At 51.8% G+C, this 15,500-nt stretch overlaps 1 protein-coding gene across 1 annotated transcript; it reads left to right on the plus strand.

Annotated features, from left to right (window-relative positions):
- The first annotated feature begins 13,009 nt into the window (after positions 1 to 13,009).
- On the plus strand, positions 13,010 to 15,415 carry LOC122368414 (armadillo repeat-containing protein 3-like). Its single transcript, XM_043342319.1, has one exon. The coding sequence runs from the start codon at positions 13,010 to 13,012 to the stop codon at positions 15,413 to 15,415; it is 2,406 nt and encodes an 801-aa protein (XP_043198254.1).
- Positions 15,416 to 15,500: the final 85 nt, after the last annotated feature.

Genomic DNA, 15,500 nt, shown 5'->3' on the forward strand with positions numbered 1-15,500 from the left:
GCTCCGTTTTCATAAGCAGTTCGAGTTCTCTCAAATGGCGAATGCCTTTTCCTTGGACCTGTGATCAGTCAAAGATTTTCTGGCTGGAACACCTAACGACATCCAGCTCCACCGCATCGCAAGTAGCCCAAGACAAATCTGTTCCATTTCCTGAGCTGGGTCTGCTGCCTGACCGCCGTCCGGCACTGCTGGAACACCATCGGCATCCCACCGGAAAGCGGTCACTTCCGGTGGCGGTAGCGGCTACCGATGGAGCCGAGAAGACCCCCAGCTCTCCGACTGCAGCCGCTCGGTGTTTGATATTGGCCAGGAAGGCGGCCGATGTGCGCCGCCTGTGGACCATTAGTGGGAAAGCGCCCCGGTCATTTGGACCGAGGCGGAGCTGCGGGCCAATAAATGGCCGCACCGCACGGAGACCAAATGGTCCCGTGATAGTGGAGAGGAGCGGAAAACAAAGCGGACAAAAGTTTACGGGTGGTTTCGAAGATGCGTTGTCTTAAAAACGCACATCACACTTTTCTTGAGAACGTTTGCAAAGTAGGGTAATGATAGACAATTGTCCGCCTATTGAAGTCATCGGCGCATCCGCTAATAACCCAAAAACATTTGTCTCTAGTGACGATTTACGCGCACAATACGCAGCTGCTTGCTTTCGATGTCATCTCGATTCTTCAATTCAGCGCTAAGTGAACAGAACGTCCCAGTACACACATTTGTCAAATTTGTATATAAATATATTCAAGTACCGAATCACGTCGCCACAGAATGACGCGGCTCGTCGCCTCCTTCCCACGAGAGCTCTCGGCTCGAGCGGAGTCCGGCTAATACGTCAGTCTCTCACCGTTCAGTGAGCTCTCTGGCGCCCTCAAACACTGTCCGCGTCACTCTTCACCGAGCAAGCGTAGCTTTCTGTGACTGTGGCGGTCCGAGCAAACAGCCCTGTTGACAGCTGACAGCGGTGACAGGTGCCACCGGACACCGCTGACAGCACCATAGCGCGTGGGAGTGTGGTCCGACATGGGCGAGCGGGCTGTGTGGATAGACGGGTTAGCGGGGAATGAATGGTGTCGAAGGTGGGGGCTTTCTACAGGGTTCCGGATAGGTGTTTCTACTACGGCTCATGAAAAATGCACTTACTTAATCATTTTATGCATTAAAATTCTGGCTGTTGTTCAGCCCACTGGATGTGATTTTTCTCAGTAGTATTGGTTCCAATCTGCATTTGTTTGTCTCCAATGATAATTTATAATTGCAAGCTACAAAGCCACCGTGCAAGGTAAGTTTCATTGGCAAATGAAGTAGGTAATGCTGAAACAACTCTTTAATTGGGTAAGAATCATGCCCGTCTTTTATCTATCACGTTTTGCTAATATTGGCCAGGAGTAAATGTTGCAGCTTCTGTGCATAGAGCTTGTACCTATGCATGTATATATGCGCAACTACGCTTCTCTTTCAATTTCTACGGCACCCAAATGCACGCATCATATAAAATTTCCTTTCATGCAATGAATCCACCTCATGCCTTGCTTCACCGCGGGAAGAGAGCGCATTGATACCGACCCATTAGCTTCTGGAGACTCTTGCCTTGCTGGAACTCAGCCTATACACTCCCCTTCTCTACCTACCCAACCCTTCCCGCCTCCAGGCCGGTCATTTCCCGGTGATACGTCAGCGACAGTAAGACGGCGATCCGTCCCCCGACTCCGCTCCCCTTCCGCTCTCCTTCCGTGTTCTCTTTCCGTCGTGCAGTCTGCATCCCATCCCATCGGAAGGCGATCGTATTATAGCCGCCTCACGGGACACAGCACACCGCTCTGGGATGGGCACACTGCGCAGGCTGTAGACGACGCTAGCAAATAAATAACGCCATCAAATATCGAATGTCAATTGAATTAATTGACCAAATTGAGGTTTAATGGCATTGCTTTCCTGAGTACGATTCGGGCCTTCAGGAAAGTTGTGTATGTAGGTACGTATATATCACATCTGTAACTTTTCTCATCTTTGGGTCACAATGAACCCATAAACAGTAAGCTAAGCACTAGTGGTGTCAATCGGTTACCAAAATTTCGGTATACCAATACCGAACCGATACCGATTCGGTATTCGGTATTTTATGCCAAAAGCATTTGGTATTTTGTCGGTATTATGAAAGTCAACTACTGTCATAAAAAATTAAAACATTTTTGATAAACTTTCTGAACTCAAATTTGATTTGCTAAATGACATTGGATGAAGAAAAAGGACAATCATGACACATTTCTCCCAAATGCATGATGTCATAACAAATGGGCAAACACATTAACTGCAACATCAAACACATCAGTCTACCAACTTATCAGTTCCAGCAAATTCCAATACCATGAGGATAATTATCTTACAAAAAAGCTAATGTGCAAGACATGTACATTAAACATTACATATATTACATTAAACATGTATCAATGTTTAACTCACTGTATACTGGAAAACATACTCTAACTACCTTACTCAAAATTTCCAAAGCATTCATTGGTAACAAATTTGACTTTGCTTTCAGGAGTCTGTGATTGATCTTGACCTTGTCTTGCTCTCCATTTCACTGCAATGCAGTTACATTATCCAAAAGTCAAAACCCTGTTTTTATAGCACTAGCTTCGCCAATATCATCTAATATTGAAGGCAGCATTTATCACTTCATCATCACCCCACAAATTCTCAACTTCGTTCAACTTCAATTTCTTGAATTAATTAAAAGATACCAAAATATGAACATCATATTTTTAAATTAAGTGTACATAAGCAAAAAAGAAAAAAAAACTTTATTTTATGCAGTTCCGTGCGTTTCGGGCCTAAATGCAAATGGCCGCCGCCAGTTAAGTAACTGACCTGAATATTTGTTCATAGTTACACAATACAGTTATATTTTCTTTGCAGTGCAAATAACTTAGAGATTTTCTGACTTGTTTTTGTTGCCTTATTTGAAAGTATTACCTTTTAATGCTTATCATTTGTTTTGAGAAAGTTTGAACTTTGAAGTATTTGTTTGATGATTCCTTGAATTCGGTACCTAGTCGGTATTTCACCCTATTTCTGAAAATCGGTTCGGTTTTGGTATACTCTCAGTGGTTTTGGTCGGTATCGGTTTGGTATTGGTTTCCAAAATTTCTGAAATTGACATCACTACTAAGCACGTATTAATTCTCAAACAATATTTGTTTATAGAAAGACATACGAATCTGACGACCCTTTTCGTAAGATTATAACTATAGAGAAGAAAGTGTCTCGTAGCTTGTACACAGCTGACGCAAAAACAAACAATGCAGTGCAGCTATCGAATCTAATGCTATCATGGCTCTTTATCTGTGTCATACCACTCTCTTCTATGCATGTGCGTGCGTGTATGTACCAACGGTATATTCCATTACACCCCTAGCTTTATCTCTCCGTCGCGTGCCGTCTCATGTCAGCTCTATGAACTACGAGGATGGTACGTTGTCAGTTGTTGATCTCTGGCAGAGGAACAACGATAAAAACTCGGCCACTGGCACGCCGCGGTAGTTGTGGTCGGCAATGGAGCTCTTCAATTGGCCCCGAGCGGTTTTTGTGACGGAACATGATTGAAATGATCAGCCTGATCGTCGGTGTGTTGGGGAGAGATATATAGGCAATATCACTTGAATACCACATCACATTGTTCGTGTCGGATGAACGGCGCTTGTTGTAGCGACAGACGCGTAATGAAGAACCGACACGCAGCCGAATCAGTGCCGTGATAGCTCCTGAGATAAAACAAACTGAAATGAAGCGCAAAGGCCCTGTCCAAACAGGGATTGGAAACTATGACTATGGCACCTAACGGAGTTCGGATTTTTGTTATAGAGATAACATTACTACCGAATAAGTTATACCTACTCGTAGTAGGCATGCGTGAACGCCGTCAATGTGAGCTGTATTTCAAATGCACATCCCTATAACACTTAGCAACCATTTTGGTTTTGCCATATATCATGCTGATATCCGAAACTACCGATTATCCATTAGCCCCATTAACCTATCGGAGATCGCTCCCGCGCGGCGGCGCGTGCAGGGGAAGTTTGAAAGGCTCCCCTGGCGACCGACGCTCCCCCGAAATAGCCCCTATCGACCTTTTCAACTGCAGGCTCATAACTCGGCGTGATTTTTCTGAGCCCAGACGAGAACACAGACAGCGCGGCGCCATTTGCATAACGACATAACGACCACGAAATGCCCATTGACAATCAGTTGCCCTTTATATTGGTCGTTAAGTGTTCCTGATTCAGAGACCGAGCTGTATTCGAGGAAGACAAAGCGCCGTTGGTTTATACTGCTGGCACACTCCCCGAATTACTGAGATTCGACTGTATTGGTTTTGTGTAAGCTCTGAGAAGAGGACAGGGAGAAGAGAGAGAGAGAGAAAGAGAGAGAGAGAGAGAGAGAGAGAGAGAGAGAGTCAAGCAATCAAAAAAAAAGATAAAGAAATACACAGGCACCCGAAGTCAAAGCTGAGAAGTACGTACAGAACGCACAGTCATATTGGAGGAAGCGGCACTTCCTCACGCGCACTTTGACCTCGCTCGGGCCGGCAGTACGCAGCCTGGCACTGACACGCATCAATTGACCCAATTTAGCGCAAGGTCTGCACCAATCTGCAGACGACAGCACACAGCCGTTCCGGTCTAGGTGACTCGTAAACAAGTGGGCTCTGCGCGACCGAGCCCCGATCTGTGACCATTTTCAAGGCTAAGTTTCATCTAAACCATGCATATGATTTGAGCTTTAAACGACGAATTACGTTGCGTGCATGAAAAGTTATAGGTTTTCTGATTCGGCAGTGCGGGATCGTGGCTAGTTTTCGACAAGCATTTGGTTAGGAGACGGTAAAAGTAGATATGTATAATATTGAATAACATGCCAATATTACCTATTGGAGGGTTAATGTTATAACCGATTTTATAGGCACTGCAATGCGCAGTAGCGGCGGAACACCTTCAATTAAGTGGGGGGGGGGGGGGGGGCACTGCCGACTTTTGGTCCCATTCTTTCCATGCAACGCCCATGAGCTAATGTTAAAATGCCAAAATCAAGGGGGGGGAGGGCACGGTGTCCCGGTGCCCCCCCCCCCTCCCGTTCCGCCGCCTATGCAAGTGCGAATAGGAATAGGATGATATGCATTTGCAGGCCATCCATCCAGTCAAGTCAGATTTGTGGCTGTAGCATACCCGAATTCGTGTGGCTCTCACTTATGATCCCTTCTTCCCGTGAAACTTCTGGTCACAATCGTGCAAACCTCTAATGAGCCTGCTCCCTTTTGCTCCTCGGCATCTCTATATGATGACAGTATTATCGTGGATAGCGTCCAAGCGTTTGAAACAGTAGCAGTCCGCCCACTCCCCACAGCTGCCGCGGCATTGTATATCATGGTAATCCAGGATCTGGAACCCTTCCGTCAACCACCTGCTTCTGTCGCTGGAGCAGCGGGACAATGCACCTCGCAGGGGCCGGTCATGCCCGCTGGAGGTGGAATGTTGCGTCGTCGCGGTGGCTAAATGGTGTGCGTATTAATTATGTTGCGGCATCACTTTGTAGAGCGGTCCGAGCATTAAAATGAGACGAGATTACGAAAGTGCTCTGCACGTTCCTCCTATACGTTCTTGTTAAAAGACTCGACTGTAATAATTGTTTTTAGGAATGTAGAAATCAATATTTTGTAATGCCATTCAAGCGAGATGGGTTTGGGATTGACAACATGATTCCTAAATAAAATCTTTGTGTCGACAATGTTTGATAAAGTACAGGAGCCATCCAAAAAGTTAGACTTGTCATCCTAAACAGTGAACCCCTATTCGGCCATGGCACATCTGGCCAACCTATCGCTATATTGGCTGCGATCGAAACTCGAGGGGAACACAGAGGCCAAAGCGGGAATGATGAGTATAAATGATGACGCAGAAACATTTTTCGCTCAGTCACTGTCATAATGAAAGCGCTACTTGGGGGATCGCGATTCGCGAATCGTAATTGGTAACCCAGGTTTGGATAATTTATCCACATCAGTTCAGCCTGAGACCGATCTATGCTTAATTTGAAAGATATTGAAGCTATGAACCCGATTCGTTTCTCTCCTCGGTGTTCCAAAAATCAACAAAAACAAATTTCATTTCACGGTTATTATTTTTTTCTGTCCACAGAAATTTACTGGTCTAAGAGCACTTCGACTTTCTGGACCTTCCCTGGTGAGCTTGAAACCAGATGAGCGGCCCACCCCAGCACGCGCCGATCAGAGGGGACGCACGGGCCGGCGCGCCGGCAACTCACCATATAATAGCGCCTACAAAAACGGCTCCATGATAAATGTAAATTATGAATAGCGCGAGCAGATGCGCGGCACACTTCGCCCCCATTCAGGCCGTGTCGCAGGGAGCCGGAAGGGACGCAGGCCAGGAGAAGGGGGGGAGGGGGGGGGGGCAGGAACAAGGACCGCAGCACGGTCTGGTTCAGATGGGAGAGGGGGAGGAATGGAGCCAACCTTGAGGTGGTGTAATTAACGCGGACAGCAGGGCAGAGGTAGAGACGCTTTAAGCGGCTGACGTGCACGTCATGGGAAAAATAACTGACGCTCATCTTGCGTTCAAGGCAATCCGGATAGACGTTTGAAACGTTTGAAATTGAAATAAGTGTCTAACTCTACCTATGTAGTACGATCATGTGAGCAAATTTCGATTTCGCATGTTTTTTAGATGCCTAGTGCTTTTCGCATTTAGTCGCAAAATTATACGTTACGTCATGAAAATTGAAGAGCGAAATGAATTTAAAGAATTGAATGTACCTACATGTACACATCTTTTATGTCAACCAATGCTACCCTGCACACAGCCACTCCTAACACTTGCGAATATAAATTGGTAATAAAGGCCACTCCAAAAGCTGCGCCAGACTGTGAATATCAATATCACAAACGTTCACACCTCATTTTGCGATAACCGCCAGGGTATTCATGACCTCTCTCCAGGGGCGGTCGCAGACTTGGAGTTTGGGGGGGGCCAACTTGGCAAAGGGGCCCCTGCACTGACCCGGGGGGCCCGGTGCTAGCTTAAAGGGGCCCACGGGCGCAGTGCACGAGTGCAGAAATCCAGGCCATGGCCGGTGAAGCGGGGGGGGGGGGGGGGGGGGTAGGGAGCGGCACCCGAGCGGAGGCTCATTGCGAGCTTTGAGGATGTTCCACGTCGAAAAGGTACCGATAAGTGCATTTTAAAGCATTGATAATGTCAATAACTCACGCAAATGTGAATGGACTACCGCAAAAGTAAAGGCGGCTAACTTTGCCCTTTTCTGAGATCATCGTGCTAAAACTTTTGACAGTGGGTCATCGGTATCTGTTCACTGTTCAATCACACGTGTTCCGTTTCATCTTGTTTTTTACTTGAGCGCAAATGTAAGTGTTTATGTTCATTACAGTAGCAAATGCTTCGAAAGATGGATAGTGGGCAAAATATCCTAAATTTGTTGTGCTGCATGGAAAGTAGTGTTGCTGAGAAAAGGGGACTTTGTTCCAGATTATTGTGGATGCAGAATACATTGTCTGCACCCACTGCAGAATTATTGTTGGTGCAACTGCGCCCACTGCACCCATGGTTCCTCCACTTATGGGCCCATCGATAGCGCTTCGGCGATACCTATCGCCTAGAGGCTGCAATGGGGCCCTTAGAGTACGGTGTCAGACCCCCAGAGGCCGGCGTTGGATCCAAGGGTCAGCGAAGGGCCTCAAAGGCCTCAGGTAGGGCTCCAGAGGCTGATGTGGGCCTTCAGAGGCAAGTGCGTGACGCCCAAAGGTAAGGCTTGAGCCCCCAGAGAACATAATAGGGCCATCAGTGGCCGGTGTAGAGACCTCATAGGCCAGTTTGGGGCCCCTCAGAGGCTAGTGTGGGGCCTCAGGTGTCGGTATGAGGCACTTCAAGACCGTTATGGGTCCTCAGAGGCCGGCATCGATCCTTCAGAAGCCAGTACGGGATCCTCAGAGGCACATAAGGGTCAGTTTGGGTCCCAGAGACATAAATGGGACCATCAGAGGCCGGTGTGGGACCTTTAGAGGCTGGTTTGGGCCCTTAGGGCCCAGTTTAGGGCCCTCAAAGACCAGTACAGGGCCTGCAAAGGGCAGTTTGAGACCATCAGAGACCGCATTGGGCACTCAGAGGCTAATGTGGGTCTTTACAGGCCAGCATGGAGCCCTCAGAGGTTAGCGTGGGGCCATAAAAGACCGACATGGGCCGGCGTTGGACCGCATAGGCCAGTAGAGAGCCCTCAAAGGCCAAGATGGGCCCTCAGAGGCCGATGCGGGCCCTTAGAGGCCGGCATCAGGTCTTCAGAAGCCCGTGCGGGGCCCTCAGAGGATAAGGTGGGTCCTTACAGGCCAGCACGGGCCCTCAGAGGTCAGTGTAGGGCTCTGAAAGACCGGCATGGGCCGGCGCTGGACCCAAGAGGCCAACAGAAGGCCCTCAAAGGCCAAGATGGGCCCTCAGAAGCCGATGCTGACCCTTAGAGGCCGGCATCGGGTCTTCAGATTCCAGTGCGGGGGGGGGGCCTCAGAGGCTAATGTGGGCCTTTACAGGCCAGCATGGGGCCCTCAAAGGTCAGAATGGGACCCTAAAAGACTGGCATTGGCCGGCGTTGGACCCCAGAAGCCAGCAGAGGGCCCTCAAAGGCCAAGATGGGCCCTCAGAGGTCGATGCGGACCCTTAGAGGCCGGCATCGGGTCTTCAGAATCCAGTGCGGGGCCATAGAGGCTAATGAGTGTCCTTCTTACAGGCCAGCATGGGCCCTCAGAGGTCAGTGTGGGGCCCTAAAAGACCGGCATGGGCCGGCGTTGAACCCCAGAGGCCAGCGGAGGGCCCTCAAAGGCCAAGATGGGCCCTCAGACCCCGATGCAGGCCCTGAGCGGCCGGCATTGGGTCTTCAGAATCCAGTGCGGGGCCCATAGAGGCTAATGAGTGTCCTTCTTACAGGCCAGCATGGGCCCTCAGAGGTCAGTGTGGGGCCCTAAAAGACCGGCATGGGCCGGCGTTGAACCCCAGAGGCCAGCGGAGGGCCCTCAAAGGCCAAGATGGGCCCTCAGACCCCGATGCAGGCCCTGAGCGGCCGGCATTGGGTCTTCAGAATCCAGTGCGGGGGCCCTCAGAGGCTAATGTGGGTCCTTACAGGCCAGCATAGGGCTCCTAGAGGTCAGTGTGGGTGGCCCTAAAAGGCCGGCATGGGCCGGCGTTGGGCCCCAGAGACCAGAGGAGGTCCCTCAAAGGCCAAGATGGCCCCCCAGAGGCCGATGCGGGCTCTTAGAGGCCGACATCGGGTCTTCAGAATCCAGTGCGGGGCCCTCAGAGACACTTTAAGGCTGGTCTTGGGACTCGAGAGACAGAAATGAGGCCACCCGAGGCCGGTGTGAGGCTCTCAGACGCCGGTTGGGCCCCTGAGGCCGGTTTAGGGGCCCTCAAAGGCCAGTGGAGGGCCCTCAGAGGTCAATGTGGGTCCTCAGCGGTCAATGAGGACGCTTGACCGCCACTGAAGGGCCCTCAGAGGTCAGTGTAGGACCCTCAAAGACTGGTATGGGAGCTGTTAATGGCTGGCGTGGGTTTCTCGAGCCTCGTGAAAATCGAATACGGGCCAGGGCCCCATACGGCCATGGGGGCCCATCGGTTGTTTGGGGGGGCCAAATGATATGATGGCCCCCCTGATTTGCCTTTGGGGGGGGGGGCCATGGCCCTGATGGCCCCCCCCCCCTGCGACCGCCACTGCCTCTCTCCGGCGAGTGCAATGCCCTGTCTTTGTCGAGCTCCCTGCTGCGTCCTCCCAGGTGTTACGCCGTGCACACCTGGTCCTTTGGTGCTCTCTCCCTCTCACCCTGTTCACAGTTCACCTCTGCCGCGTGCACACGCAGACATTGAGTCAAAGGCTCGGCGTAAAAACTGGCCGATGATGAATGCTCCAAACGTCCCGGCGGGGGAGGGGTGGCGAGAGACAGCTGCTCTTGGCGTCGGTGGGTAGTGGGCCATGGTGCTGGCGGAGAGGTGCGTTGGATGTTGCCGGGACAGGAGTCACGTTCAACTGGCCAGGCACGTGTCGTCAGGCTCATGGGTAATCTGCAATACTGGAGAGCATGAGCTTATTTTGTCGGGGTAGGTGTTCCAGCTCCGGCATTGCGCAAGCTTGTAAAAGTTTCGGTATTGCACAAATTGAAGTGCGGGTCCGTTTGGTTGCATGATTACGTGACCCGTAAAGGAGTGTCATGTTTGTAAACAAAAATATTGTAGTCATGCCTACCTTACAAAACCCATCGTAACCACTAACCATCAACAGTACCACTTTAAGATTTCGATCTTCTGTTCCTCACAGTTCACTTATTGCACCCAGGCATAGCCTTTCAACACTATAGCAATGCGACAACGCCCTCCCATCTGTTACGACCGGAGACACGAGCGTGGGGAGACGCCCACGCCCGGTGCCCTGTTACAAACACATGAGACTGTGGAGCTGGTGAGAAGTAAGGACAAACAAGTGCACCACGCCTGTGCCGAGTTTGTCCATTGCGCCTGCAGATAGAGCCGAGAGACGCCCATGGTAACGGCCGGGTCACGTTTTGATTCAACGCAATGTGGTGTTTGAGCTACCGACTTTTTTAGATGAACTGGCCATGAATACGAGTGCACTTTCTTATTAAGTTGAAAATGCGATAGGTATATGATACGAGTAGGTATACATTTTGTGAAGGGTCGAAAGCGAAACACTTTGCGCCATTTATTCCATAAGCCAGTTGTAATTTATAATAGAAAATATCTCTTATCTCTAAATATATAATAGACAAAAGAGCTATATAAAGCTCATCGACAAACTGAAGGTAACTTTCTGTCTTTGAAAACATCTATTAATTAACGCTGAAGCCATCATTCATTCCGAATCACTCCCTCTAATTTCCTGCAGCCTTTGCTCCGCTACATTTAGTACGGCACAAACAGGGCACGCTAATTTGTATGCTTACCAGCGACACATTGGCCGTATAAATGAGCACCGTTTGCCAAAATATGAGGTGAACATCAAAGTCTGCTGGCTATATGAGACTGGCTTGTAATATGGTTGAACAAGGTAAACATATTTTGAGCTCAATCCATGCAAGAGAAGGGGTAATAAAGATCGATAAAATAAGGTATGAGCACAAAACGAGATTGGAGCTGGGAACGATATGATTGCTTTTTATGTCAAGTTCGAACCAACGCAATTGCAGCATTCGGGTTTCAGCAACAGGACGCCATTAGCCGTGTCATGACACAGGACCAGCCGAACAATGCAGAGTAGCATAGCGATGACATATCTGATAAAGCCGCCGGACGAGCCGGACACCCTCAGACCGTTTGATGTTCACCGTCCACCACTCGCCGCCGGCAAGGTCTGATCATAAACCGGCGCCACAGCCCGGGTGAGAACAGCTCACATTCAATAGCTGCACCGCTCACCGCCGTCCGCGCCGGGGCGGAGACGGCTCCGGCTCACTGGTTTACGAGAGTGGAGAACACGACTCAGTTATCTCTCGGTCAGTTATGACCCTTTGGAGTGTTCGTGCGCGGACAGCTTGTTAGTCCAGGGCGCCTGAGGAGGGAAAATCGGCCCATGGCCGGCGCGGGCGGATGGGGGCTGTATTAGGTCGAACGGCTGCATCGTGAGGGATGGTTTACGAGAATTGTTACTTGATGGATGGAAAGGAGCGTGCCGACCAGCGGTTGTCGGCGTTCAGGATGATCTGTTATAGGTCGTATGATTACGGCAATGTGTATTGCATTGTGTCGTGAGCTACACGAGGCAATAGTGAGATACGGGTTTGACCAAACCAAAGTTCAAATCCTTTGCTTTTGCTAAACGTAACTCCAAACATTATTTTTCGCTAAACGCTAAAAAGACACTTTTTGCTATTTACTGATTTATTTCTTCTAGCGTAAAGTTGCTAAACGATTTGATAGGCACATAATATGAATAATCAGTTAGGCGCCTATTGAAGTAGGTAGTGTCCTAGATGATGTACTCTTATGTCCATGGAACATAATATAAATATACCTACCTACTTCATAGTCACGTCTCTACAGGAGCCTTGTCTAGACCGGTTCATAAGTGATCAGGCTTGGGACGTGTGCCAGCCGGCGGCAAATACGGCGGCACGTGACCGGAATTCTGGCGCACCAAATCTGCCATCAGACGTCGCCGACTAAATCGAAACGACAGTGATTAGGTAATACCACCGGAGATTAGGTTTCTGCGCCGTTTAGCATTTATGATGGATTGTGAAACGGCGCTCAAAGTGCCGATCTTATGTAACGTAACTCTAAGATTTCAAGTCGCGTAAAGTCATACAACACACCTATAAAAGGCGTCGTTTTGAAACATCCCTTTCAGTTTTCGCGTATCTCATTTATTGAGATAGCTACGTATCTTATGCGTATTTTCCGCATATGGGGGATCGTTTTTAGCTCCGGGGCGCCATTAAAATGTGAATGGCGAGTACAACGCTTAGCTCGGTGATACCGATAACATTTTACCACGTGCAGTTGCGATAATCTCACAAGGCAGGCGATTTATAACTCCCGAAATCCTTGCCGAAATTATTGCTCTCGGTCGTTCGTTGCTCGTTGGGCTCGTTGGGCTCAAGATTACTACAACATAGTTGGGCTGTTCGGGCTGTTCACCGTTTGCGTATATTTAGAGTCTTGACCTTTTGGGAGCCCAAGGGTCCAGGGCCCGTCGGGACACTTTACTGCAACTTTAACTTATTTTGATCTGTTCTCACTTACGTTCTAGCTCACAATACGTGGTCTTTTGAGATAGACGAGTCTGTGTAAAGCTTGCAATCTGTCTCACATATCAGCTAACTTTCTGAAAGCTGAGGTATCCACTCCTGGAATACTCTCAGGATAGTCAGTAGAACGAAAGCGTCCATCGAGTTTTCTTCTCTCAGCCTCCAGCCACCGCGCTCAGGATGCCGTTTCAGAAGGGCGAGGCCGTGGAGCCGGGCCGCGTCGAGCCACCGTTTCAATGGGAGACGCACATTCCGCACACGGTGGCGCTGATGCTGAACGCTACGGAAGAGGACCTCGTGCTCAAATCCTGTCAGTCGCTCTACAAGTTCGCGCACGAGGCCGAGGTGAACCAGCAGCTGCTGCTGCAGTACGATATCCTGCGCCTCCTGCTCGACCATCTCGGTCACTCCAACCGCAGCGTGCGTCGCATGGCCGCGATGACGCTCTGTCAGCTGGCCGGGAATGCCACCGTACAGACGTCCTTCCTCGCCGACGGCGGCGCCGGAGGGCTGACGCGCCTCATCGAGAGGCTGGTCGCCGACGACGATCCTGTAGTGGATGAGTTCGTCAGCGGAGCACTCTTCAGGGTGGCGTCGCAGCCGGTCGGTCAGGCGGCGCTGCTCGTCGGGGAGGCTGTCCCGGCGCTCACCGCCCGACTGACTTCATCAGATCCAGACGTGTTGAAAAACTGCCTGGACACCCTGCTCGCTGTGCTCCAGGACTTTCAGGCGGTACCTGTGTTCGTGGACAGCTCTGGAATCGAGCGTTCGTTGGCGCTGGTGCGAGTTGAACCCCCGGTGCTTGTGGACCTTGCCCTGGAGGCTCTCAGGAAAGCAATGTATACAGAACAGGGCCGTAGACGGCTGAGGGAGATTGGAGGACTTGAGGACCTGCTGACTCTGCTTGAGGAAGACACACAGGAGGCACATGCCGCGCGGATTGTGGCCGTGCTCGAGCACGCCACACTCGATCCCAAGAGCGTGCGCTCTATGCACCGGAACGGAGGTCTTCTACTGATGGTGCAGACTGCCAGAAACAGCAGCGATCCTCAGGTTCTGGCGCAGTGCGGAGAGGTTCTCGGTCACCTCGGCAGTGACCGGCCATGTGCGCTGTCTATGCGCGAGCTCGGCGCAGAGGCGGTGATCGTCGGCTCTCTGCTCAGCTCCACGCAGCCGGCGGCGCAGCGCGGCGGTGCGCGAGCGCTAGCAGCGTTCGCCCTGCTGCCGGAGGCGCAGGAGGAGATGGTGAACCGCGGCGCCGTGCCGATCCTACTCAACATGATCGGCGTGCCGGAGACGATAGGTCCGGCGGCCGCTGCACTCGCCGCCATCACCAGAGGACATGAGAACGCGTGCCGCCAGGCCGCCGAAGGCCTCGCAAAGATCGTGGACCGCCTGAGTGGTGATTGTGACGAGACAGCGGCGCACGCTGCCACCGCACTGGCCAATATGGCCGGCCAGGAGTCGGTGCGGCCAATGGTGGCCACCAGTCGCGCGTGTGACCGTCTACTGGCCTGTCTGGGCTCCGGCAGCGCGCCTTTGCTCGTCGCCGTCTGTGAGGCGCTCGGAGTGATCAGCATGAGTCTCCGAGCGCGCCACGCGCTCGTCGAACACCACAGTGTTAACCTGATCCTGAACCTGCTGAAGAGCGACTACCCCGCCGTGCGCAGCGCCGCTGTCGAGGCCCTGCAGATGCAGTCAGCCGACCCGGCGGCAGCAGAGCAGCTCTGTGCCGACCCGGATGCCATCGCCGCACTCCGCCGACTGCGTGCCACCTCGGCGCTGAAGGTGATCCTGCAGGTGAACATATCAGCGCTTTACAGCCAGTTCGGTCGCCTCACGGCCTATCACCGGCTGACGGACGGCTTCTTTGATGTGGGTCGCGGTGAGGATGGAGACGTCTTGCCTGATCTGATCACCGAGCTGGAGAGACCGCCCTGTCCGGGCCGGTTCGTGTTTCTGCTCAACTCTGGAGTATGTCCCGCCCGCGTTGATGCTGCCGGTGATGACACTGCTGCCAAGGCCGCACAGCAGTCATCGCCGCGTCGCTCGCCGCGCCGGACCGACCGGGGCGCGCGCGGCACATCTCCCGTCTCTGAGCGTCCCCCGGCGCGGCCGGTACCGCCCGAAGACCCGCGGCTGGCCGCCTACGTGTCGTACGTGCGTCAGACGGTGGCACCTCTCGACTGTGAGGTCCAGCAGGCGGCCGAACTGGCACAGTTTGTGGCGGACCGTATGGGCGGCACGGTGAGCCGAGACCAGCTACCCACCTGGTCGGCGGAGCGCCAGCTCTCCGAACTGCGGCGTCAGAGAGCCAGCAACGTGCTACCTGTGGGTGAGGTGAGTCGCGGGGGTCTGCGCTGCCGCGCGCTCCTCTTCAAGTTCCTCGCCGATCAGATTAACGTCCCGTGCACCCTCACCAGAGGCAGCTTCGGCAAGTACTGGAATAGTGTGTTTGTCACGGACCGGAGTCGCGGCGCGCCGGCCGGGGCGTACGCAGAGAAGGTGGTCGATCTGATCCACCAGCCTGGAACGCTGATGACGGTGGGGACCGGTGACGCCGTCAGCTACACGACCGGCTTCTGAGGTCGGAGCAGACCGCTGAGAACGTGTGAAGATACCAAACCAGTACATATTGCAGTTGATGACGGTACCTAATACCTATAATAGC

The sequence above is a fragment of the Amphibalanus amphitrite genome, unplaced genomic scaffold (assembly GCF_019059575.1).
Source record: "Amphibalanus amphitrite isolate SeventyFive unplaced genomic scaffold, NRLGWU_Aamphi_draft 000946F_arrow, whole genome shotgun sequence".
Taxonomy (NCBI): domain Eukaryota; kingdom Metazoa; phylum Arthropoda; class Thecostraca; order Balanomorpha; family Balanidae; genus Amphibalanus; species Amphibalanus amphitrite.